We start from the raw sequence: 26,939 nt of genomic DNA, 5'->3' as shown, positions 1-26,939 counted from the left end.
CCTCTTCAAGCCACAGTAACAAATCAATATATGAATTTTTGCCGTCACAGAAAGGAAGGTAAATACTCAGTGGAATCACAACTGAATTGTTTAGTCTATTCAACCTCCAGGACTGGCACCTTCTTCCACCTTAATTACCAGTCTCCTATGGCTTTCCTATTCCCTCGAACCTCTCTCTGTTGTTCTTTTCTCCTTTCCCATCTTGTTCTTTAATACTCTGAAGATCCCTTTGCCCTAGCTTCTTTATATCAGGCCTACCAATGAACTATTGCTTAAATCCTTCCAAAGGGTGACAGTTGTAATAAGACAAATTATACACTTCCAAACATCAGAAGAACAGTTTTAAAGACAATCTAAAACATTAATAGAGCTGTGTATAATAGCAGTGTAGTAAATATGTAATCCTACTTCTAGGGTCTGGGTGAAGGAGGTTGAAGCAGGAGGATTGCCAGAACTTCTAAGCCTAGGGTGCTAAGCTGTATAATTCCCTGTTTCAAAAAAATAACAAGTAAAAATGAAGCAAGTAATAACATTAAACCATGTTTTTAAAGATGAAGAGACAAATGTATAAGAGATGTGAGCCTTTCTTAGTTACTCAAACCCCAATTTGCCAGTCAAATAGATGTATTTACTGCTTGGCCTGAGTGGAAAAGCTCTTGAGGAACTTTTTGATCTCATACTTTGCTAAAGTTTCTTGGATCTTTGCAGCACTGATTAAAATCAAACAGGAGAACTCTTAGATAGTTTAATTCATTGGAAACTCTTAAGCCTAAAGGAAATCTGTTTTTCTCAATACAAATAAAGAGGTGCCTTTCAGATCTAGCTGAATGTGAGCACAGGGCCAGGCTGTGCCCGTGGACCCACTGACAACCCATACATCAGATTCACTGAACAGAGATGAGGTGATGGAAAACCTCTAACACTTAACTGTGTTTTCTCCAGATTGAACAAAGGCTGGTCCAAGCCCAGAACTTAACTCAGGGCTGGGAAGAGATCAAGAACCTGAAGGCTGAGCTCTGGATTTACCTACAGGATGCTGACCAACAGCTGCAGAACATGAAGAGGAGGCATGCTGAGTTGGAGATAAATATTGCTCAGAACATGGTCTTGCAAGTGAAGGTAGGAACTGATGCCTGCACACAGGGTCAGGAGTCAGGGAGGAAGCCAAGACAGAGCAAGAGATGCAATGTACTCAAGATATTTGCTTCTGTATGCCCAGGGATTTGTGAATCCTTAGACACTGGGACAGCCACTTAAGCAATAAGAGAGTATGAGCTATAGAGAAGCAAATGACAAGCCCAGTAATGTGCACCTGTCATCTTCTGTACTTGGGGGCTAGGGAGGGAAAATGGCCTGAGCCCAGGAGCTCAAGACTAGCCCAAGCACTGTAGCAAGACCCCATCTCAGTAAGTAAATAAATAAAATTTCATTTATATTCTCAGAGTTCTGCATGACCATTTTTGTATGAAACATTGACTGTTTACAAGCAAGACAGCTGACCTTTAACCTATAAAACCAGGGAGTCTATTTAACAAACATAGGCCTTAGTCTTCATATTTTTATGGCATATAGTCTTGAGGTTTGGTCTGTTGCTGTGTATTGTAATGCTAAATTCTGTACCTTAAGGTCTTGGCCTATAAGTGAATTCTCACGATTACCAGCTTTTGTCATGCAAACCTAGTTCCTTAATTTAAAACTATTGGTTAAATAAAAATGGCTACAGCCAATTAATGGAGTGATTAAAGGTAGATGGATTTTAAGTCTCCTCATTGGGGGTGAAGGAGGAGAGAGGAGAGAAAACAAGGAAGAAAGAGGATGAAGCACCATGAGAGAAGAGGAACCATGAGCACATGGCCGGGAGAAACAGGAAGTATCTGGGGTACACTGCTGGGGAGGTAACCAGGGCAGCAGTTAGAAGAGTAGATTAGGGGTTACTCCCAGTAATTGTCAAAGCCAAATATAATATAATCTGAGTCTCATTTATTTGTAAACTAGAAAGGAACAAGCTTAAATTGGTTCTACTATACTATAACTACAGCTACAGGACTGTAAGCCCTCTTGTTAAATGCATCCTTAATATGCAATTTATTTAAGTAAAGCAGAAATGTGTTATAATCTGTATAATGTATATACGTGGGAACTATAAGTATATTAACTTGATTGGAACAAGGGTCATATTTTAAACAAGCTTTAAGACTTTGATAAGTTATATCTATTTCCTACTGGAATATTATTTGTAACTACAGAATAAAAAAATACAGGGAAGCAGAATTAAATTTATTTTTCCCATAAAGGCATGAACTATTTTTTAATTTAAAAGGTTTATCCATACAATTTTGAGAAAAATAAGACCTTACTTCAAGGAAACTTACTTCTCAAAATAATGCAAGGCAAGAAAATATCAAAGTTACTCTGATTCTTTCACAGTTGGGAATTCGTGTTTAGAAGAAAGAATCATGTTATTTTAATTTTCAGGATTTTTTAATATATATATATATATATATTCAAAGCTGTTATAATCTACATTTCAATGTGCTCACTCAGGAGGGCTTACAGCTTGTTTCTTGTTTTGCATTTTTACTTTCAGGATTTTGTTAAGCAGCTACAGTTGAAGCAGGCCTCTGTGAGCACCATCGCAGAAAAGGTGGACCAGCTAACCAAGAGCCAGGAGTCCCCAGAGCACAAGGAAATAACCCACCTGAATGACCAATGGCAAGACCTTTGCCTCCAGTCTGACAAGCTATGTGCGCAGAGAGAACAGGACCTTCAGAGAACCAGCAGTTACCACGACCACATGAGTATCGTTGAAGCTTTCCTTGAAAAGTTTACTACAGAATGGGACAACCTGGCCAGGTAGCAGAAATCTCCCAGTGGTTCACTATGATGCTAAGCCAGAAGTTGACAGAATATCACTAACATCCTAATGTTGTACAGTTGTAGACTGAAGGGCTTCCTGGTTTAATTTAGCACCAACTACCAACAGACAAAAGAGACACACGTTTGTCTGTGGTCTCCAGCATTATCCCCATGATAAGTACTCTGAATGTTTTCACCTTGATTACCTGCCAATCATTGCCTGTCCTCCATGACTCTGTGAAGTGGATCTACCTTAAACCTCCATGTTCCAAACATTGCCCTGCATGTCTAGGAAGTAATACATTCTATGTACTTTAGTCAGGTTTGGTCAATGTATAAAATACTTTTGTTGTTGTTATTGGTTCTCTGACCAAGTATTGGTTAGGCTCAGAGTTTGAGAGGGATACAGTCCACTGTAGAGGGAAAGATGTGGTGATGGGCATCCTCACAGTGGTCGGGATATGGATCTGGCCTATCGCCACATCTTGAAATAGGAAGCAAAGAGCAGGTAGGAAGCAAGCTGTGTTCTTAAACTCAAGACTCATCCTGGTGACCTACTTCCTGTAACAAAGCTCTATTTTTTAAGGCTTCTACCGTTCTCCAAACAGCATCACCAGCTACATACTCAGTGTTCAAACACATGACTCTCTGGGGGAACACTGCAGTTTCAAATATAACAGCCTTATTGTAGAAGATAATTTTGAGATGCAGCTGAATTATGCCCTTTGAGATGCTTGCCCCTTGAATCCCTTGTAGCTTTTATTCTTTGAAAAGTAAGTACCTTTCTTACAAACACACACACACACACACACACACACACACACACACTACTGTATTTATTATATGAAAACACTCCCATGCTCCTGAATACTATAATTTTTAAAAAATGAATTTTTCTACATAGCCTATTATGTTTTTGCAATACAAACTGCCTAAATTATTCCAGAATAGATAGAGCATGGTGATGTTTTATTGTTTGTTTATTTTGCCAGAGTATTTTTCTCATTTTTAAGCTCTTTGTAAGTGCTCAGCACTTTACTGTGTTTTTTTTAAATGAATGCAATCAATATCAGCTATACTTCCCCATATATATCTTGCTTACAGTAATCCTACATATACCTTAAACCTAATGTATCCAAGACCAAACTCAGTCATACTGTCAACAAGCCTGATTTCTTATACTTCAGAACTGATCACCAAGAAATTCAAGACCGATTATAATATCCAGCTTTTCATCTGGGCTTTGTAATGAAAAAAGTGATGATTTATAAATTACACATGTATTTTTTAAATTTTCTCATATCTAAGTACAGAGATAAATAAAACTAACCAGGTACATATAGGCAGCCCATGAGCCACTGGTTATACCTTCTAGATCATACCATCTAGCACTCTATCATTTATTGTCCCTTGATCCAATAAGAAAGATTGCAAATAGATTATTACTGATTGCATTAAACACTATTGCTTATGATAATGTGTTTCCCTATATATAACATAACACATATCATGTTACTAGGCAGATCATAAAGATACATAGAAAGCTGACAGCACATGGAAATATTACTGGACAGTAGCATTGTCCAGTTAATAGAGAGTTGAGAAGCACATAGACAACATGATCTGACTCAAGGGCTAGATGGGTCTTGAATTCCTAATGCCAACAACTTCATCAGTTAACCATGAATTGAGGTAGTCATGGTGAATCTGAGCTCTGAATGTACCCTCAATGAAATATTATTTAAGAGGATAAAGAACTGACATGCTCCTGTGTGGTCGGTGTATTTACAGATCTAATGCAGAAAGCACAGCTGTCCACTTGGAGGCTTTGAAGAAGTTAGCCTTGGCCTTGCAGGAGAAAAAGTATGCCATTGATGACCTGAAAGACCACAAACAGAAACTGATAGAGCAGCTGAATGTTGATGACAGGGAGCTGGTAAGAGAACAGACCAGTCACTTCGAGCAACGGTGGTTTCAGCTCGAGGACCTTGTCAAAAGGAAAATCCAGGTGTCGGTCACCAACTTGGAGAAATTAAATGTGGTCCAATCCAGATTCCAGGAGCTGATGGAGTGGGCTGCAGAGCAGCAGCCTAACATTGCGGAGGCCCTGAAGCAGAGCCCACCTCCTGGCATGGCTCAGCATCTCCTCATGGACCACCTGGCCATCTGCAGCCAGCTGGAAGCCAAACAGGTACTCCTCAAGTCCCTGATGAAGGACGCAGATTGTGTGATGGCTGACCTCGGTCTCAATGAACGTAAGATGATCCAGAAGGCGCTCTCAGAGGCGCAGAAGCATGTGAGTTGTCTCAGCGACTTAGTGGACCAACGAAGAAAGTACTTGAACAAGGCCTTGTCTGAGAAAACCCAGTTTCTCATGGCAGTCTTTCAGGCCACCAGCCAAATCCAGCAACATGAGCGAAAGATCATGTTCCGGGAATATATCTGCCTACTTCCGGATGACGTGAGCAAGCAGGTCAAAACGTGTAAGACTGCCCAGGCCAGCCTCAAGACTTACCAAAATGAGGTCACTGGACTTTGGGCCCAGGGTCGCGAATTAATGAAAGGAATAACAGAGCAAGAACGGGACGAGGTGCTGGGGAAGCTCCAGGAGTTACAGACAGTCTATGACACCGTTTTGCAAAAATGCAGTCACAGGTTGCAAGAACTAGAGAAGAGTCTGGTTTCTAGAAAGCATTTTAAGGAAGATTTTGATAAAGCCTGCCACTGGCTTAAACAAGCGGACATTGTCACGTTTCCTGAGATCAATCTCATGAACGAGAGGGTTGAGCTCCACACTCAACTGGACAAATACCAAAGCATTCTGGAGCAATCTCCTGAGTATGAAAACCTCCTGCTCACACTGCAGACGACTGGGCAGGCCATGCTACCATCACTCAATGAAGTTGATCACTCCTACCTCAGTGAAAAACTCAATGCTCTGCCCCAACAATTCAATGTCATTGTCGCCTTGGCTAAGGATAAATTCTATAAAATCCAGGAAGCAATTCTGGACCGAAAGGAATATGCTTCTTTGATCGAGTTGACAACGCAGTCTCTGGGTGACCTGGAAGACCAGTTCCTAAAGATGAGGAAAATGCCTTCAGACTTGATTGTGGAGGAGAGTGTGTTACTTCAAGAGAGCTGCAGAACTCTTCTGGGTGAGGTGGTGGCCCTAGGGGAAGCTGTGAATGAACTGAACCAGAAAAAAGAGAGTTTTCGCAGCACAGGTCAGCCTTGGCAGCCAGAGAAGATGCTACAGCTGGCCACAATGTATCATAGGCTGAAGCGGCAAGCAGAGCAAAGGATCAGTTTATTGGAAGACACCACTAACGCTTACAAAGAGCACGCACAGATGTGCCATCAGCTAGAGAGTCAGCTGGAAGTCGTGAAAAGAGAGCAGGCCAAAGTGAACGAGGAAACGCTGCCTGCAGAGGAGAAGCTCAAGGTGTACCACTCGCTGGCAGGCAGCCTGCAGGACTCAGGAATTCTGCTCAAACGAGTGACCGCACACCTGGAAGATCTTTCTCCACACCTGGATCCCACGGCTTATGAGAAAGCCAAGGGTCAGGTCCAGTCCTGGCAGGAGGAACTAAAACAGATGACATCGGACGTCGGGGAGATGGTGACCGAGTGTGAGAGCAGGATGGTACAGAGCATAGACTTCCAGACTGAGATGAGCCGTTCCCTGGACTGGCTTCGGAGGGTGAAGGCAGAGCTCAGTGGGCCAGTGTGCCTTGACCTCAGCCTCCAAGACATACAGGAGGAGATCAGAAAGATCCAGATCCACCAGGAAGAGATCTTGTCCAGCCTGAGGATAATGAGTGCTTTGAGTCACAAGGAGCAGGAGAAGTTCACCAAAGCCAAGGAGCTGATTTCTGCAGACTTGGAACATACCCTGGCTGAGCTCCGGGAGCTAGATGGAGACGTGCAGGAAGCGCTGCATACTCGGCAGGTCTGTAGAGGGCGCTCTATCTTTCTTTTCCAGGCTGCTTATCTGTAAACAAGTGAAAAATCTGGTTTGGGCTGGTTCTCTGTTTAAAACCCCAACTATATTTTACTTAAATGTATGGGTCATGCGTATTAATCCAGAATTTGCAATATAGAGTCAGTAAGATTAGGAGTTCAAGGTCATCCTCAGCTACGAAGCACTGTGAGGCTATCCTGGACTACAAGAGACACCTCCTTCCCCTCCCCTTCCCCCTCCCGTTCTCCCTTCCCCTCCCCTCGCCTCTCCCCTTCCCCCTAGCCCTCTCGGTCTCCCTCTCCCGCTCTCTGTCTCTCACACACACACAAATTGGGAAAACTCCAAACATTGCTTTTTTTGATGGTTTATCAAATCATCCTCAATGACTTTAAAGACCATTTTTATTGTTTATATGTGTGGTAATTGTCATGTGTCCTGTATTGACTTTTTATTTAGATTGGTATATCGTGCCATTTTTTACTCACCTTTAGAGGAGATAATAAATGATTTTGATAACATAGCTTACAAGAGATTCAAACAACTTCAGAGAAAATCTCCTCCTCCTCCTCCTCCTCCTCCTCCTCCTCCTCCTCCTCCTTCTTCTTCTTCTTCTTCTTCTTCTGCTGTTGACTTACTTATTTTTATTGACATATATTCACTATAAATGGTCCTGGGTTTTATAAAGTTATTTTTTTAAGATTTAATTATTTTATAAATGTAAGTACACTGTCACTGTCTTCAGACACACCAGAAGATAAAATCAGATGTCATTACAGATGGTTGTGAGCCACCATGTGGTTGCTGGGGATTGAACTCAGGACCTCTGGAAGAGCAGTCAATGCTCTTAACCACTGAGCCATCTCTCTAGCCCCAAAGATATTTTCATACAATACCCCCCATTAGTCTCCTGCCTTCCCTAGTCAGTTTTCATTTTCATGTCATGTACATACATGCATATGTGTGTTCACACCTAAATAAGGTCTGGGATCCATACACACAGTTAAATCCATTCTTCTACAAGTGACATCATATTGTTCTTTATAGCCGGATTCAATTCTGTTGGATGTGCATGCCACATTTTCTTTGTTTATTTGTTTGTAGACACTTGAGTCAATTCCACAACTAAAGTGCTATAATAGTGCTGTAGTAAAAGTAGATGTCCATGTGTCTCTGTGACACACTGACATAGAGAACCCTTGGGGGGAAGATTCAGGAGTGGTATGGCTGGCTTATACAACAGATCTGTTTGCAGTTTTCAGAGGAAATCTCCAAACTAATGTGATTGACATATATTTTAAAAAGATTTGAAACACCTGCAGACCTTTAACCTTTTCACACTACTCCTTTAACAATAGAGTTTGACAACATTGTATTAGGCGTTACAGGGGATAAAAAGATGACATCAAGTATGGCAGGATGTGTAGGTTACACACACATACTGCAGGGCTTTACACACGTTCCTTGAGCATCTTAAATTAGTGGAGGTCCTGGGCATAACTCCTACAAAGAGGCATTATGAGTACACTTATAGAATATATGACCAGTGGATACTTAGTGCCCTTTCCATATTACATGACATCTGGCACTTTGAAAATAGCATTGGATGAAGAGGCTCCAAAGGCAGTGAAGCCAGGTGAACGACACAGATCATTGATGGTGCCAAGACATGTTCTCTTGTAGGTTGTCCTATCTTTTGTCCTGTTTCTTCCCCCCTTCTTCAGGTAGGGGTGCTTCCTTTCCCTGATGTCAAATGTAACACAGCAAGGGTATTCTATCTGCTGCTCCTGAGACCTGGGAACTACAAACAACAATGGGAACATGCAGAGAACTTCCCACCAACTGGGGCTTACTCACTCTCCTCATTGTACATAAGATAGAAGATACAGTGGCTACCATAGAGCTAATTCCTTTAACCCCCTGGTCTCAAAGCTAGGAATGCAGTTCAGTTGCTTTCCCATCATGCACATGGTCCTGAGTTTTAATTCCTAACATTCCTTCAATGGAGCATGATGGCCCATGGCAGTATACCTAGAACTTGAGAAGCAGAGGCAAGAGGGTCACCAATTAAACATCTACATAAAGAGTTTGAAGCCATTCTATAGGCTATATGAAACCATGTCACAAAAGATAATAATAATCCAGGTCTGGAGAGATGGTTCATAGTTAAGAATATTTGCTTTTCTTATGGAGGACCTGAACTTGGCAATCTTGAGCCTGTTCATAATCACCAGTAACTAGATGATCTGATGCCTCTTTTGTCCTCTTTGGGCACCAGGCATCTAGATCTCCCTCTCATTTACCTATACTTCCTACACAGATTAATTCTAACATTTAAATAGCAAAACTTTTAGTGTTTAAGTAAGGTTATAATAAACACAACATGAAGGGATGCTGAATTTGTGAAATGCTTTTTCAGCATCTAATGAAATGATCCTGTGGTTTGTTTTTTTCTTTGAGTTTGTTTATGTAATGGATTACATTGATGGATTTCCGTATATTGAACCATCCCTGCATCTCTGGGATGAAGCCTACTTGATCGTGGTGAATGATTGTTTTGATGTGTTCTTGGATTTTGTTGGCAAGAATTTTATTGAGTATTTTTGTATCAATGTTCATAAGGGAGATTGGTCTGAAGTTCTCTTCATTTGGTCTTTGTGTGGTTTAGGTATGAGTGTAATTGTGGCTTAATAGAATGAATTGGGTAGTGTACCTTCTGTTTCTATTTTGTGGAATAGTTTGAAGAGTTTTGGTATTAGGTCTGATAGAATTCTCCACTGAACCCATCTGGTCCTGGGCTTTTTGTTAGTTGGGAGACTATTAATGACTACTTCTATTTCTTTAGGGGTTATGGGACTGTTTAGATGGTTTATCTGATCCTGTTTTAACTTTGGCACCTTGTATGTGTCTAGACAATTGTCCATTTCATCCAGATTTTCCAATTTAGTTGAGTATAAACTTTTATAGTAGGATCTGATGATTTTTTTAATTTCCACAGTTTCCATTATTATCTCTTCCTTTTCATTTCTGATTTTATTAATTTGGATACTGTCTCTGTGCCCTCTGGTTAGTCTGGTGAAAGGTTTATCTGTCTTGTTGATTTATGCTTAACAAAGTTCTTCATGCTAATCAAAACCATCATTAAATTTTTAAAATGATATACCTATAGCTGTAGATACAGAGATAGGCCCTCAGTGCAGGGCAAAGACTGGTCTTTTCTTTTTAAAAATCATCTGTTACAGTGGTTCTCAACCTCCCTAATGCTCCAACCCCCTTATACAGTTCTGCATGTTGTAGAGACCCCTTCCTAACCATAAAATTACTTTGTTGCCACTTCCTAACTATAATTTTGCTTCTGTTATGAACAATAATCTGGTATGTAGTATATCTGATATGTAACCCTTGCCCAAAGGGGTTGAGTCCCACAGGTTGAGAACCACTGACCTATCACCTGGATTATTTGTTTTGAGTTGGTGATGATTTTTGAACACAATTTTAAGTCAGCTGTGCTCCCTCTGGTTGTCTCCATCCAGATGTTTGTAGGTCCCAATATTTCTGGAAGCAGTTCTTTCTTTCTTCCTTCCTTTCTTTCTTTCTTTCTTTCTTTCTTTCTTTCTCTTTTTAAAGATTTATTTATTCTATGAGTACACTGTAGTTGTCTTCAGACACACCAGAAGAGGCCATCCATTACAGATAGCTGTGAGCCAGACATCCATTGATCTGAGCACAGGGTCCCCAGTGAAGGAGTTAGAGAAAGGACCAATGGAGCTGAGGGGTTTGCAGCCCCTTAGGACGAACAACCATGAACTAACTAGTACCCTCAGAGCTCCCAGGCTCTCATCCACCAACCAAGGACTGTACATGGAGGGTTCTGATTGTTCTGGCAGCATGTGTATAGTAGAGGATTGCAATTTGATCATCATTAGGAGAAGAAGAGCTCGGCCCTGTGAAGGGGAATGCCAGGGCCAATAAGTGGGAGAGGGTGGGGTGGCAGGCATGGGGAGGGGGGAGCTAACAGGGGTTTGTTTTTGTTGTTTTTGTTTGTTTCTTTTTTTTTTTTTTTGGAGGGGAAACTAGGAATGGAGAAATTTACATGTAAATAAAGAAAATATCTAATAAAAAAAAAAAACAGATAGCTGTGAGCCACCATGTAGTTGCTGGGAATCGAACTCAGGACCTCTGGAAGAGCAGTCGGTGCTCTTAACCACTGAACCATCTTCCTAGCCCCACTCTGGAGGCATTTCTAAGGCACATGCTTTCCCTTTGCTTGCCTGTGCCCATTCTCTCCTTGCTCACTGCCAACCCCAACTATGGCCTCCATCCTTACTGTCAATGTGGCTCTGCTTGCCTATTCATTGATGGCTGCTTAAAGTGTTTCTCTTCCTTCTGCATCTATAGCAGCAAACCCTGTGGATTTCCACTCCTTCTATTTTAGTCTCTGCTTAAGACTCAAGGGCAATCTGTTTATTTCCAGAAGCTAGCAGAGGCTAGTTTGGAAGTTGAATGTTGTAATTCTTTTAACCTACTGAGGCATAACTACTTTGCAAAACATCTACCCAGGAACACCCTACTAAGCTTTGTATTTTGCCTTTAGAAAAAGAAGAAGAAAAAAACATAGTTTCAAGGCCATTCAAGATACTAACATAAATTTATAGTTCATTTCTCTCCTTATCTATTCAGTGTGTATTTTAAGTGCAGTATTAGAGCTATGGTAAGATTTTAAAAAGGAGGAATAAAGGAATCAAATGCACTCACCATGAAAATAATATCTTCCAACTTACCCATTGGAAATGCTTCCAGAGTGGGGCTGGAAAGATGGTTCAGTGGTTAAGAGCACCTACTGCTCTTCCAGAAGTCCTGAGTTCGATGCTAATATAATATATAGTGGCATACATTGGCACTTCTCATAGCATTTATAGAGCTGAGAACTAGAAAAGAGTTGGAAACATAAAAAGACATCTTACAAACCTACTGTGAATGGAAGTTGATTGTATTACTGTGACTGTCTTTCAGGCAACCTTGACCGAAATATACAGTCTGTGTCAAAGGTATTATCAAGTGTTCCAAGCAGCTAATGATTGGCTTGAGGATGCCCAAGGAATGTTACAGCTGGCAGGCAATGGCCTAGATGTTGAGAGTGCGGAGGAAAACCTCAAAAGTCACATGGAATTTTTCAAAACAGAGGGTCAGTTCCACAGCAACATGGAGGAGCTCCAAGGTCTTGTGGCCAAGCTGGACCCACTCATTAAGCCGACCGGAAAGGAAGAGCTGGCACAGAAGATGGCTTCCCTGGAAAAGAGGAGTCAGGGGATCATCCAGGACTCCCACACCCAGCGGGACCTCCTGCAGAGGTATTTGGAGTAGGTTCTTGCAAAACAGCAGCATGCTAATATATTATATAGTGACATACATTGGCATGTAAATTCATTTTTCTCTCTTGTCATCAGGCATGTGGGCAGCAGAGCTCTGTGTAGAAATAACTGGGTTTTCATTGCTTATTTATTTCTGTTGGACTCTTTCAAGATGTATGGTTCAGTGGCAAGAGTATCAGAAAGCCAGGGAAGGGGTTATTGAGTTGATGAATGATGTGGAAAAGAAGCTATCGGAGTTTGCGGTGTTGAAGACATCTTCCAGCCACGAAGCCAAAGAAAAGCTGACGAAGCACAAGGTCAGTTTTGTTGTGTCATTTTAGTGTCCTTCTGTGTTGATTGCAACAGTCTGTGTGATACGATGTTTTCAGAATCACATCTTTAAGTCTTTGTTCCCATCTTGCTTCCTTCGGTGTGATAAAGGCACAATAAACACACTTCACAGCTGAGGATGCTCACACGAAATGCATAGCTAAATCCCCAAAGATAAATCCAAACTCCTTGCTTCTGGTAAGATAGGGTTGCATAAACATGGCAGTAAGGGGCTGGGGAGATGGCTCAGTGGGTAAAAGTGCTAGCTATACAAGCCTGGTACTCGACAGCTTGAGTCACACCCACTGAATCCACATAAGAAGCAAGATGTTCAGGCACAGGTTAGCAAGCCTACCATCCCCAAAGCAAGAAGGGAGATAGCAATGGGAGATACTCCTAGAAGCTCCAGGAATCAGTGCATCAGCAGAAAACCAGAGAGACACTCTCTACAAAACAAGAACTGACTCATAAAAACTCATCTTTAACTCTTGCCCATGTCCTACCAGCCCCCAGAATAAATAAATAAATAAATAAATAAATAAATAAATAAATAAATAAATAAACCTTTAAAAAGGCAGCTAATATTGTCACTTGATAAATTGGGTTAAATAAAATCCAGAAATTAAGTCCTGAATGCCCCTTATCTAGCATAGCAACATAAAGAAGACTATAACATTCTAAAATATCAAAGTAAAATTTTGTTGATTTTCAGAAATAAAAAAATTCATCTCAAGTAGAAAATAACTTGTCTGTCATAAAGAAATAACGTACACCTTTCAAAATAAATCTAAACACCACTCTGATAAGTATAACTTTAAAGTCGAGTTATTAAAGAAAACAAAATGTATTCACAATTATTAATTTACTTTTGGGTTGTATTTTTAAAAATATTAATTAATTTATTTTATGTATATAAGTACATTACTACTTTCTTCAGACACACCAGGAGAGGGCGTCAGATCCCATTTACAGATGGTTGTGAGCCACCATGTGGTTGCTGCGAATTGAACTCAGAACCTCTGGCAGAGCAGTCAGTGCTCTTAACAGCTGAGCCTCTCTCCAGCCCTACTTTTGGTTTTTTTTTGGTTTTTCGAGACAGGGTTTCTCTGTGTAGCCCTGGCTGTCCTGGAACTCACTCTGTAGACCAGGCTGGCCTCGAACTCAGAAATCCACCTGCCTCTGCCTCCCAAGTGCTGGGATTAAAGGCGTGCGCCACCACTGCCCAGCGGTTTTTTTTTTTTTTTTTGGTTTTTTTTTGGTTTTTCGAGACAGGGTTTCTCTGTGTAGCCCTGGCTGTCCTGGAACTCACTCTGTAGACCAGGCTGGCCTCGAACTCAGAAATCCACCTGCCTCTGCCTCCCAAGTGCTGGGATTAAAGGCGTGCGCCACCACTGCCCAGCGGTTTTTTTTTTTTTTTAAAGGGCAGGGTTTTGGGTAACCCAGGCTGGCCTTAAAGTCTCCATGTAGCTGAGGGTCCCTTGACCCCCCTCAATCTTTCACTCTGCCTCCCCAGCTCTCGGCTTATAGACGTGTACTGCAAAGAACCTAAATTTATACTGAAGTATTTCTTTTTGACAATAGGGCTTTAGCCAATTCCACAGAACTTAAAGAAAAACAAATCGATGTTTGTCTAACCCCGTCTACTCACCCCCAACCCTGCACTAGGCTTTAGTGTCTATAGTTGACTCTTTCCATGAGAAAATTGTGGCTCTGGAGGAAAAGGCATCGCAACTAGAGCAAACCGGAAACGATGCGAACAAAGCGACCCTAAGCAGGTCGATGACCACTGTCTGGCAGCGCTGGACGCGTCTCCGTGCTGTGGCCCAGGACCAGGAGAAGATTCTGGAAGATGCAGTAGATGAGTGGAAGCGCTTGAGCGCTAAGGTAACTTTCACTACAGATTGGCTTAAAATAGTGTTTTGTTTCATTCCTCGGAGGTTAGCGCATATTTGAAAAACTGGTGTTTTTGCCTTTGCATTCGTTAGGTTTCTGTGACTGTGATAAAACACCAGGACCGAGGTAACTTATAGAAGAAAGAGTATATTTTGGCTTACAGTTCCGTTGCATTAGGTTCCCCCAATGGCAGGGAGGCATAGCAGCGGGCAGCCGGCAGTGGGCATGGCAGTTGGAGCAGCAAGCTAACAGCTCACATCTTGAACCTCATGAACAAAGCAGCGAGCATAAGCTGGGGATAAGAGAAGACTTTAGCTCTCAAAGCCCAGACACTTCTGTAAGCCCTCACCTCTTAAACCCCCTCAAAGAAGGCCTGTCATCTGGGGATCAAGTATTCAAATACTCCGGACTGGAAGAGGAATGGGGCATTTCTCTCAGAGAAGGAATGAGGCATTTCTCATGCAAACAGACACCCGCTGCTCTTTTGAAATTAGTCTTGTGAAACTCTCATTCTCCTTTCAACTTCATGAAAACTAAACTATGAAACAGAGTGTTGTTGTACAGTTTAGTTCCAAATTAGGATCGATTGGCACAGGGAGGTTAATGTGCTTGTGACAGAGAGTAGTAAAACCCAGTACAGGGGACAGAAGAATACATACAAGGGTCAGGATGAAGAAAGCTAAGAGATCAGAAAGGTGCGGGGGAATGGGTTCAACAAAACCAAGTATGTATAAAAATCTTATAGGGGAGTTTGTTCTTTTGTATGCTAATTTTAAAATAACTAAGGGCCAGCTAAATGCTTGAGTGAAGTAAAGGGGCTTGTGATAGGGGGATGATGACCCAGTTTGGTACTCAGAACCCACACTGAAGGGAGAGAACAGACTCCTGAAGGTTGTCCCATGATATCTACATGTGTGTTACATGTACAGCTGTGTTCTTGCTCTTGTGCCTGCCTCTCGAGTGTATATACACACACATGCCTACAAACAAATAATAAATAATAAATAAATATTCCAAAATAAATATGTAAATACATTTTTAAAATGAAAATTAAGCAATGAAATTTCAAAAGGAAGGCAAGCCAGGGAGAGCCCCTTTTGTTTTTAACCTATTTTGGAAAAAGTGCAAAATCATTTCTTTCTTTGTTGTAAAAATAAGATTTTAGCTAGTCCCTCAAATCTGTGTATAATTTCTTCCACCCATTAGGTGTTTTAGCCATGTCTTCTTTGTCTCTCTCTCACACACACACTCACACTCAAGCCAACTTTAAAAGTGGATGTTTTGTATGTTCAGTTCGTTTAAAGTTTCTCTGCCACTTGTAGTCTATGCCTGCCTTGATAAGATTTGGGGATTAATAATTTAAACACAGGGTGGGGAAGGTGGTCTTTTTTTTTAACAAAAGCGTCTCCATTTTAATTTCTGAAGTTTGTGGTTTATGGTTAATGATGTCATTAAGTGCGGCACTTAGCAAGTTTGCCACATTGTTTTCAGTGTAATTCTGAGCTTCATATGATGTATGCTTGTTCTTAGGTCAAAGAAACCACTGAAATGAACAATCAACTCCAAGGTAGATTACCTGGAAGTTCAACAGAGAAAGCCTCAAAAGCAGAACTCATGACCCTCCTTGAAAGTCACGACACTTATTTGATGGATCTGGAGCGTCAGCAGCTGGCCTTGGGTGTGCTACAGCAGCGAGCCTTAAGCATGCTACAAGACGGAGCCACCCCTGGATCTGAGGAAGAGGTGCCCATCCTGCAGGAAATCACTGCGCTGCAAGATCAGTGTCTCAAGTAATTGCATACCTGTATTGTTCACTATTGTAATGGGCTTTGACTCAGGGACATAGGAGGTGCTTCAGCATGGGGGTGCTCCATCACACAGCTGCAAAGTGCGCAGATCTACTCCTATCTCTTCTACTGCTGGGTTTTAGCAACTCTTCCATTCTTCATTAGACAAGTACATATTTGATAACAGAAATATTATGCAATGAGAAGACCCAGGAGAGAGGATGGATACCTATAGTTGGCAAAGTACCTGTTGCACAAGCATGATCATCCAAGTTTGATCTTCAGCGCTCATACTTAAAAAGAAAGCTAAGAAGATGAACATGATAGCACATACTGTAATGCCAGCAATGGGGGTACAGAGATCTCTGGAGCTGCCTGGTTAGGCAGCTTAGCCTGCTCCATAGATACTCTGAAAAACAAAACAAAACAAAACAAATGGATAGTTCCTGAGAAATTGCACCCAAGTTTGACCTCTAACCTCTATCTACATGCACATATATATGCATCTGCACATGCAAATATACTCATATCCCCCTCCATACACACACACACAGAGACAGAGAGAGAGAGAGGGGGGGGGGGGGACAGTGACACACTAAAGAAACTCATTGTTTACCTTTCTGCACTTTAAAGTATTGATAGGTGACCAAAGGAAACTTTTCAGTAAAGTATTGCAAAGATTGCAAAAATTGGTCACCCTTCTTGTTATTCTGACCAAGGCATCTTAAGGAAAGGAAATGTTTGTTTTGCTTCATGGTCTGAGGGGGATACAGTCCACCTTATGGTAGATCACAAGGCCATTGGGCTCATTGCATTCAAGTCAGGAAACAGCCCTTAACGGTGGCAATCAGTTTGCTTTCTCTTGTTCTCCCTTTTGTCTTTCCTCCCCTTCTTTGTTTCTTTTTAATTCATCAATCATCTTGACATAGTCACTTGTTTCAATGAAATTTCCAGATCAGCCAGATACAATTCCCTCACCTGGAATGCAATGGCTCCTATCAGGCCTGTTTGCCAGCTATGCTGCAAAGTTTCCAATACCAAGGCTCAGCAGAGAAGCTCCAAGCTAGACCTGCAATGACTGGGGAAGGAGGGCTAGCAGAGATCCTCATTTACCTTTTAATTCACTCTGGGACCCTGTGGGATGGTGCCACCCACACTTAGGAGAGGGCATCCACGTTCAGTTAAACATCTCTGAGAACACCCTTACAAACTTACTCCTAAGTGTGTTTCCCATGTGACTCTAAGCCCAGGTCAATAAAGATGAACCACCACTGACTCTAAGAGATTCTAAGCAGAGGCAAACAGTCTAGGAGAGATGGCAAAGGAGGTATCTCTTCTGCAGCTAGAGACAAAGTGAGTTTGCATGACATTGTGATGGACTGACACATAAAAAGTTTAGAAATGTCTTGGGTGCGGAGGTAGGGGGGAGTAGACTCAACAGATAAGAAGCTCCAGGCATAGTGACATACACATCCTAACACCCAGCAGGCTGAGGCAGGAGGATCATGAGTTTGAAGCCAGCCTGGCTATGTAGTAAGTCCCCGGGTTAGACAAAGACCTCCAGCAACTGAGCAATATCTAAAAGGTTGGTTTGATAAAGCAAATCACCCATTGATGATGTAGGGTAAAAGAGATAAGAATGATACAGAAATCCAGGCAGTTAAGCTCCTTCATTGATAGTGAATCTACGAGAAAGTTCATCTTGAAGATCTAGAACTGGCTTGATTTACTTCTTGGGCCATAGCGGAGCATGTCTTTTCGAGACAGGGTTTCTCTGTACTGTCCAGGCTGTCCTGGAACTCACTCTGTAGACCAGGCTGGCCTCGAACTCAGAAATCCGCCTGGAGCATGTCTTTAAACAAGTTAATTCCTTTAATAAGTAATGTTACCTTATACAAATCTACATTCACCTCTCTTAGTTAATAATGATGTTAGGGTAATCTGATATCATGTATCAAAAAGCCTTTTAATCCACTTATTCAGATCAGTCATGACATTGACATTAATCATGGTGACATGTCCAAAGCTTTATTCTTTCTTTAAAGGCTGGCTTCTCACAGCCATACACATTCCAATAACACATTCCTTTCAGATGGTGATGGCACGGCAGGCACTGTTTGAGCAGATGGGAAAGATGAGGGAAAGAATCAGGCAATCTAGGTTTTCTGCATAGGGAAATAAATAGCCATTAAGTGGCAGGGAGCAAAGTCAACTCTCAAATTTCCAGGGATAAATTATTCACCTCCCATGACGCAAATTCTTCTGTTATGCTTGAACTGAACCCTGGTGTCACTAAACAATACCCAAGAGAGCTGGAAGTAACTTTACCTGCCAAAAACATACTAGATTTCCCCATTTCTATGTCTCTTATAAAAAAGCTGTGTCACGCCCAGGAGTGTTCTTTCTGCTTCATTTCTGCTTTCTCCCTCTGGTATTTTTGAAGCATGCAGGAGAAAGTGAAGAATCATGGTAAACTCGTAAAGCAGGAGCTCCAAGAACGGGAAGCAGTGGAGACTCGCATTAATTCTGTGAAGTCTTGGGTTCAAGAAACGAAGGACTATTTGGGCAATCCAACAATAGAGATCGACACACAACTAGAAGAACTGAAGGTACAGGACTCTCCTGCCTATCTCTGACACAATATTGCCTTTGCTTTGGTTACTCTTGTGCACACTTAATGAATTGTGAATTAGAACTTTTTTAGGCATGCATTATATACACATGGCATATATGCAAGGTATATACAAGGTATAATGTATATTATTCCTTTATGGGATCATCTGCCTGATGAAAGAGAACTTACTGAAGTTCATTTCCCTTGCAAGATGTTTCTGTAATTTCACCTTTAATCATAACTGATGAAAACTCAATAGTTTTATTGCTAGATCCATAAAAAAAATATGTTCCTTATCAGGCACCTAGAATTTTTTTATCTTGCTTTCCTTCCTCAGAGCCTCCTAGCTGAAGCCACCAGCCATCGAGAGAGAATTGAGAAAATTGCAGAAGAACAGAAGAATAAGTACTTGGGTCTCTATACTATCTTACCATCTGAAATCTCCCTCCAGTTAGCTGAGGTTACACTGGACCTACAGATCCATGATCAGGTAACAGGGAGAGGGAGAGGGAGATAGACAGACAGACAGAGACAGAAACACCGAGAGACAGACAGAGACAGAGGGAGACAGAAACAGAGATGGTGGAGGGCTTTTTATTCTTTTCAAAGTTAATCCTATAAGATGAATCTTGGTTTGCACAATCATATTTCCCAGGAAATCAAGGTAAATACTGGACCACTATAAAGTAATTAGCATTCACATGACCACAGCTCTGAGCAGTAATGCCATACAGATGTACAGTTTGTTTTTCTCATCACTGTGACAGAAAAGCTGACAGAAGCATGGCAGGGAAGAAGGGTTTGTTTGGATTCAGGGAGGACATTCTGTCAAGGTGGGGAAGCATGGCAAGACTGTGTGGCTGGGACTCCTCATGTATTGGAGACCAGAAGGCAGAAAACTTGGGCTATAAGAAGATATGGCTATAAACTTTCAAGTGCTACCTGCAGGAAGTCACATCTTCCAGCTAAGCCCCATATTCAAAAAGTTCTACAACATCCCCAACAACAGCAAATAACTGGGAGCCTGGTATGCAAGGCATAAACGAAGAAATAGAATTTACCTGCTTCTTCCACGCATGTAAATTAATATCTTAAACAGACAAAAGTAAGCTATGACATGTTCCAATATTAATACTGAATAACCAGAGTGTACCAGTAACTCTTCAAGCTGCTACTTTAGTACAGCAGCATATGGGGTGGGTCGTCGGTGAATATATAAAGAAAGAGACTCATAGGAAGGGAAAAAAGCTAGGGATGTAGTTATCACTAGTTGTGCATGCTACGGGTCCATGCCACTTGAGAACGAGCTTCATTCTGCCCTACCCCCACACACACACTCAATACAAACAAAACCCACAGAAGGCATGCCACAGTTAGCACTGTAAAGGGGATAATCTTTCATGAAAAAAAAAAGCCAGCATCATATAGCATCTGTGTGGAAGTGTAGTGGGTTTTTAGAATTGTCTTGGCAGCGAGAGCCATTAAAGCTCAATCATAGGCCATTCTATATGGCACAAAAGGAGGACATACACCAATGCTAACATGTTTTATGGCTCGGAAAACATAAACCACAAAATGTGTACATCTATGCTACCCTTTTGAATCTCTGGTGAAGGAGACAGAGTGTCTGAAAATCATATCAGGATCCAATTCACTGCACCATGATTTTGAGCAAAACAAAGATATGCTGCCTGTTTTTAAATATTATTTTATTTTGAATATTTAACTGGCTGAATCTTCAGCTGGACTTCATGGACATTGGGAGATCTGTCAGGAGGATAAATTAACTAGTTAGGATCTTTGAAAAGCCATTTAAAGGGCTAGAGAGATGGCTCAGTGGTTTAGGAAAGCACCTGCTGCTCTTACAGGGGGCCCAAGTTTCATTCCCAGGGCCGGAGTCAGGTGGTTGCCAACCTCTGCTGGACTCCATGAGTAGTCCATGCATACATGCACACATACATTCATGTAAGTTAAAATGAATCACTTTTTAAAACATCAAATCTAGCCAGGTGGTAGTGGCACAAGCCTTTGATCCTAGTACCCAGGAGGCAGAGAGACAAGCAGATCTCTGTGAGTTCAAGTATAGTCAAGGATACACAAAACAAAATAAAATACGATAAGACAAAAAAATTAAGTTAAAAAAATTAATTTTTTTTTAATGTTTTACCTATTTGCTTGCTAGAGTTATTCTGTGCAAATCTGGTTACTTTGGTATTCAGGTCAGGTGACACAGGTCAGGTGACACAGGCCAGGCCAGTACCAGTGCAGTGCAGCTTCTCTGAGGATTCGAAGGACCTTTCTTGTGTCTAAAGAAAAATATGTGTTATTTGTTTGTTTGTTTGTTTGTTTATTTAGAATACAGGCTCACTATTTTAACCCAATCTGGCTTTAAAATCATGATCCTTAGTTTTCTGCCTCAGGCTCCCAAGTGTTAGGATTATAAGTGTGTATCACCACACCCGGTTACATTTGTGCTCCTGACTACTTATTTTCCCAGAATTTTTTAATGTTTTTATAAATCAAATCAAACCCATTGTTTTGTGTATGTGTGTGTTGTGTGTGTGTATGTATGGTGTTGTATGTGCATGTGTGTGTATATGTGTTGTGTATGTGTGTTTATTGCTGGGGACTAAACCTATGGCTTTTCATATACTGTTGGACAGGCACTCTACCACTGAGCTACACTGTAACTCATCTTTGGAGCCTCCTCGCTCATTGCATTCATTTCCTGCTTTGTTAGTATGTGTTAGGAATCTTACTGAAAGTTAAGAAATCAGTGTCCCTTTCAGACACTTTGAAAAACATGCTTGAAAAACAATCCATATGCCTCCAAGTATTGGTGGGGAAGTTTCTATTTCATGAAGAAGAAAAAAAATATCTTAGGAGGATGTGAAGAAGGATCTGCTGGGAAAGGAACTTGCTGCGAAGTTCAGTCACCAGAACTCCCATGGTGGAAGGACAGAACTGACTCCCAAGAGTCAGTACTCTGGCTTTTACACGAGTGCTGTTTGACACACACACACACACACACACACACACACACAGAGAGAGAGAGAGAGAGAGAGAGAGAGAGAGAGAGAGAGAGAGAGAGAGAGAGAGAGAGAGAGCAGGGGTGAGGGAAAGAGAGAGAACCAGAACAGAAAGGCCATAAAGAGTGTGTGTATCACAGACAGAGGATCAGTGAGTGAGTAGACCATCTAGGATCGGCTGCCTTCAGGGGAACCCTAACCAGCATTTGTAAATATTGAATGAATGACTCAGAGAACAGACATTGATTCTTCTCTTGCTGGAACACCAGAAGGAGCACAGACAATGTGCAAAGCTACTGAGAGTAAATCAGCCTCAAAGCTTTATACCTGTCTCCTCATGAACTTTTTAAAGTATATGTTTATTCCTCTGTATGTGTGTGTGTGTGTGTGTGTGTGTGTGTGTGCCTGTGCACACATGCATATGTGTGCCTGTGCACACATGGAGGCTGGAAGAAAGCATCCAGTATTGTCCTTTATCTCTCCCCATCTGTCCTTTTGAGGCAGGGTCTCTTTCTGGGTGCAGAGATCTTGCTGTCTCCTTGAAGGCGGAAGTCAGAAGTCTCATCAATCCTCCTGTCCCTGTACCCCCCCATGGAACTGGGGCTACAGACAGGTTCAGAACACCCAGCTCATTACCTGGATTCTGAGATCCAAACTCTGGTCCTCACAGTTATTCAAGCACTTTTGAACCTTGAACTGACCCTGCCACCCCTCCACCAACTTTCACGTAGCCCACCAGTGTCAATGCAACACTGGCCATTGTCTCCTAAGTGACTAGTCTGCATCATTTGAGAGTTTTGATATCTCTCATCAGATTTCAACTGTTGGTTTTGATGTTTCCCTTGATTGTTTAGATCCAAGAGAAGGTACAAGAAATTGAGCAGGGCAAGGCCACGAGCCAGGAGTTTGGCCGCCAGATCCAGAAGGTCACCAAAGACCTCACAACCATCCTAACAAAGCTGAAAGCCAAAACCGACGATCTAGTTCAAGCGAAGGCTGAACAGAAGGTGAGGACAAGGGAGGAATGAGAAGCAAGGGGCACTTCTGACTGCAGGATAGACTGCTGATGTATCCATGTTATCTGGTTATATAGAGTTCTTAGCAACCCGCCAAAACCCAGGGGTACTAACACCAGTTCATTCACGCAATGTATTATTGTAATAGAAATATGTTAATAGAAACACATGCATGTAGAGTAGAGACTCATGATTGCCTAGAAGTACCAGTTTATAAATTTCAAGGTTTTCCAAGCCTAATTGCTTGCACCCTGTCTGTGAGCTAAGCAGCTCATATGCATTGGGTAGGGCAGAAGGAAAAACCAGTCCCTTCATGGGGAAACAGATAGGAGGCTCAACACACCCCCTTCTGCTGCTCTCTGACCCCAGAAATGGAAACAGCTAAATCGTGGTAGCATGGTTGTTTATAATCTTTACTTTTAACTCAAACCATCTAAAGTATAATCCTTCAGATCTTCGAGAACCCCTAGAAAAGTATCATCTGTAATCTTTTCTTATTTTGTGTTGATGACCATACAGATGCTGGGTGAAGAGTTAGATGGCTGCAATTCTAAGTTAATGGAGTTAGATGCTGCTATACAGACATTCTCGGAACAGCACAGTCAACTGGGCAAGCCACTGGCCAAGAAGATAGGAAAGCTGACTGAACTCCACCAGCAAACCATCAGGCAGGCTGAGAACCGGCTGTCCAAGCTCAACCAGGTATGTATGTACCCCAGGCACAGAACCATAATGCTTTAAGGCAGATGTTATAACCATTTTACTTCTATAAATAAGTGAAGAAACAGTGCTAGCAATGATGGATGAAGTTTTGCTTTAGCTTATTGTTTATACTGTCTCTGTAAACTATATTATACTTTGTCAGAGTTTCATAGGCTTGGCTGTAGAGACTTTGTAAACTGGAGATGTAACTGTAAAAACAAAAACAAAAACAACCAATATTCATCCATAAATGAGTTTTATAAAATCAGTTTAGGACAGATTCAAATATTTTTTCCAACATATTTTTGTTATTTCTGAATTTTATCTCATATACCCCATCATGCTTATCTTCTGGTCTGCTCCCAAACCTTTTAACCCCCCTCACTCCCCAAAAAAGAAGTAAAATCAGAACAAAAGAAAGAAACAAACAAGTCCAATCCGTGTTGCCCATATACTCACTGGAGTAAGATCAAACTCCCAGAGACCAAGCCCCTTAGAGAAAACTGAGTCCCTCCTCCCCCACTGTGAACCATCAATTGTGGAGAGCTACATGGACATCCTTGTCACAGCTTTAGAGGTCTCTCCTCCCTGTCTAGGCTGTTACTTTTGGAGATGGTGGTGTTGGGGGTAGTGGTTACATATACACCATCTTGCTTTTTGATTATAGATTGGCCTTTGCAACTCTACCAAGCATTAATCTTGCAATCAGGTTAAAGTTAAAATGAAATGTAAAGCATTTCCTTTATGTTTTTTTCATATAGCCTAAGCTGGCCTCACACTCACTCAGTATGGCCACATTCAAGTGAGGACCTTGATCTCTGGATCCTCCTGTCAACCTCTCCCAAGGACTGGGATGACAGACAGGCACAGTACTTCCTACTGGGCCCAGCTTAGGAACTGGTGGTTGTGACTTAAGGTGCTGAGAGCTTGCATAAAGTCACTGTCTTATTCCCTCCTTTACCCAGTGGGATGCGGAACGTGGATAGAAGGGATAAAAAGAATAAGATGAAAAGGAACAGCCAGTAAAAGGGAAATACCTTGAGCATATCAAGGACTTGGATTTTTACCCTGAAGTCATTGGGAAATCCTTGATGGATTCCCCATAGGGAAGTGACTTTCCAGGATCCCTTTTAATATCACTGTTATAAGTGCCAGCCTCTGGGATGCTGAATAGGATTCAATTTCCCACTGACAAGACAGGATTTACATCCATCTGAGTGTTAACGGCTTTTTCAGGCATTATCCCACATGGATGAGTACAATGAAATGCTTGAGTCCATTCAGAAATGGATCGAGAAAGCTAAAGTCTTGGTGCATGGAAACATCGCCTGGAATTCAGCAAGCCAGCTCCGAGAACAGTACATCTTGCACCAGGTAAATTTCACAGAAAAACAAAAAAACAAAGTTAAGAGTAAAAACAGTCTGACTGGGTTAGACAAGCACACAATTTTGTAAAATACTAGATAAGAAGAATGCTCGGGGCCCATCCAGGTGACTCAGTAGGTAAAGGTGGTTACCTCCAAGCCTGGCGGTGACTGGAGTTTGATTCCCGGGTCCTATGTGGTGGAAGGAGAGAACTGACTCCTGCAAGTTGTTCTCTGACCCCTTCCTGGGCACTGTGACAGGTATGTGCTCCCTTCCCAATAAATAAATGTACTGGGAGAAAGGAGGGGAGGGGAAGGAGAAAAAGAAATAGGGGGGGGAAGTGACTTGCTATTCTGGTTTGAACAAAAGTACTAAGGATGCGAGTTCATGAGACCTATACAAATATAGATCCTCTGTCTTCTTTATATCCCCCTTCCCTGAGCCTGAAAACATTCCTCCCCACCCCTGTGGTACTGGTATTTTTGTATTGTTGTTGCTGCTTTTGTTGTAGAACCTTCTGTGGGAAATGCAAGGGAATTCTTTCCTAGGAAAAGATACAGGGAAGCATGGAGAGATTAGAAGCATCACACCCAGGAAGGAGGATGGGAAAGACAAACTCTACCAACTAACTGGTACCCTGTGACTTGGAACAAAATGCTTTGTCTCACAGTTCTGCCTTCTCTCCTGTAATATGGGAGTGCCCAGTAATATTCCCAGTTGCCTGGAAGCAAACATTCAGCACTTCCATGGCACGGGCTGATGCCCCAGGCGGATCCTGCTTCCTCTAGGCCACAGCCAGGGCTGAGTCATGTGGCTTACTTAGAAGGTCAGAGCAGCTGAGAGCAAATCCTATAGCCACACCCCAGAGGACACATTACTTCATTTCCTCTGAACCTAGGAGACAAAAATAGTCCCTTTTCTTTTGACCATACTCTCCGGAAATTATCTCATCCCTCTAGTAAGTTTCAGTTGACTCAGTGCACATTTCTAACAGATCTTGCCACAGAATACAGGCTGGCTTTTATTGACATTGCATGGGCAGCCTCAGGTACTCTGTATTTTCTCATAGGATTTATCTTTGAAATGAACTTCCCTTTTTCCTTCACCCTGAGGCGGCTCTGGAGATTGTTTCCTCCTAGAATGTTGTTTCCACAGCTCGAATTCCAGTCCCTATTATCTTCCTCCTCTTCCCAGTCACACACACCCCTCCCAGTTACAGACGTCTGTACCTCTCAGAGAGCTGGAGTCCTTTGCTGTGTGTGTGCTTAGATGCCTTTACAAACTAGCTGGTTATCAATGGAAATACTAGGACTCTAAAGATGCCGTCGTAAGAACAGAAAAGATAGAGGGAATTTTAACTGTCAAGTTAATACCACCTTAAAAAAAAACTGCTGGTAATTCAAGAAAATAATTTGAAAAACGATTACCTTAATATAAGCTGGCATTTTGCTTCCTGTTTGTTTCACTTCCTGGATTCCTTAGCTGGGGCTGTAATCTAAAGTGTAGAAAATATTTAATATGATATTAATAACTGTAGGGGGATTTATTATTTATTTGTGTATGTGTGAGACATTCATACATTTCAAATGTTTTCCCCTTTTCAGGTCTCCCCTTCAGAAACCCCCTATCCCATCCCTCCTCCCCCTGCCTCTATGAGGGTGCTCCCCCACTCACCCACTCCCGTCTTCCTGCCCTGGCATTCCCCTACACTGGGGCATTGAACACCCTCAGGCCCAAGGGCTGCTCCTCCCACTGATGTCCAGCAAGGCCATCCTCTGCCACATATGCGGCCAGAGCCATGGGTCCCTCCATGTGTATTCTTTGGTTGGTGGTCCAGTCCCCAGGAGCTCAGGGGGATTTGGCCTGTTGACACAGTTGCTCCCTCCATGGGGTGGCATAACCCAGGCAAATGGATATTTTCCATATATATATATATATATATAACATTCACTATATTACATTCAGTATATATATACATATATATATATATGTATATGTATATATATATTACATTCACTGTGGAAAGAAAAATGCT

General features: G+C 41.8%; 1 protein-coding gene across 13 annotated transcripts in view; it reads left to right on the top strand.

The window, feature by feature from the left end:
* Nucleotides 1-26,939, top strand: part of Syne1 (spectrin repeat containing nuclear envelope protein 1) — a 506,592-nt gene that overhangs the window by 297,679 nt on the left and 181,974 nt on the right. For all 13 annotated transcript variants that reach the window (XM_031352591.1, XM_031352581.1, XM_031352587.1 and 10 more), the window contains 12 exons: nucleotides 943-1,119; nucleotides 2,588-2,853; nucleotides 4,648-6,808; nucleotides 11,831-12,168; nucleotides 12,341-12,485; nucleotides 14,164-14,382; nucleotides 15,922-16,181; nucleotides 18,622-18,787; nucleotides 19,130-19,282; nucleotides 22,676-22,828; nucleotides 23,357-23,539; nucleotides 24,776-24,913. In XM_031352591.1, coding sequence (XP_031208451.1) covers nucleotides 943-1,119; nucleotides 2,588-2,853; nucleotides 4,648-6,808; nucleotides 11,831-12,168; nucleotides 12,341-12,485; nucleotides 14,164-14,382; nucleotides 15,922-16,181; nucleotides 18,622-18,787; nucleotides 19,130-19,282; nucleotides 22,676-22,828; nucleotides 23,357-23,539; nucleotides 24,776-24,913 — 4,359 coding nt within the window. The remainder of the gene's footprint in view (nucleotides 1-942; nucleotides 1,120-2,587; nucleotides 2,854-4,647; nucleotides 6,809-11,830; nucleotides 12,169-12,340; nucleotides 12,486-14,163; nucleotides 14,383-15,921; nucleotides 16,182-18,621; nucleotides 18,788-19,129; nucleotides 19,283-22,675; nucleotides 22,829-23,356; nucleotides 23,540-24,775; nucleotides 24,914-26,939) is intronic.

The sequence above is a fragment of the Mastomys coucha genome, unplaced genomic scaffold (assembly GCF_008632895.1).
Source record: "Mastomys coucha isolate ucsf_1 unplaced genomic scaffold, UCSF_Mcou_1 pScaffold5, whole genome shotgun sequence".
NCBI classification, from domain to species: domain Eukaryota; kingdom Metazoa; phylum Chordata; class Mammalia; order Rodentia; family Muridae; genus Mastomys; species Mastomys coucha.
The sequence above is the reverse complement of the archived record's forward strand: the minus strand, read 5'-3'. Positions and strand labels throughout refer to the sequence as shown.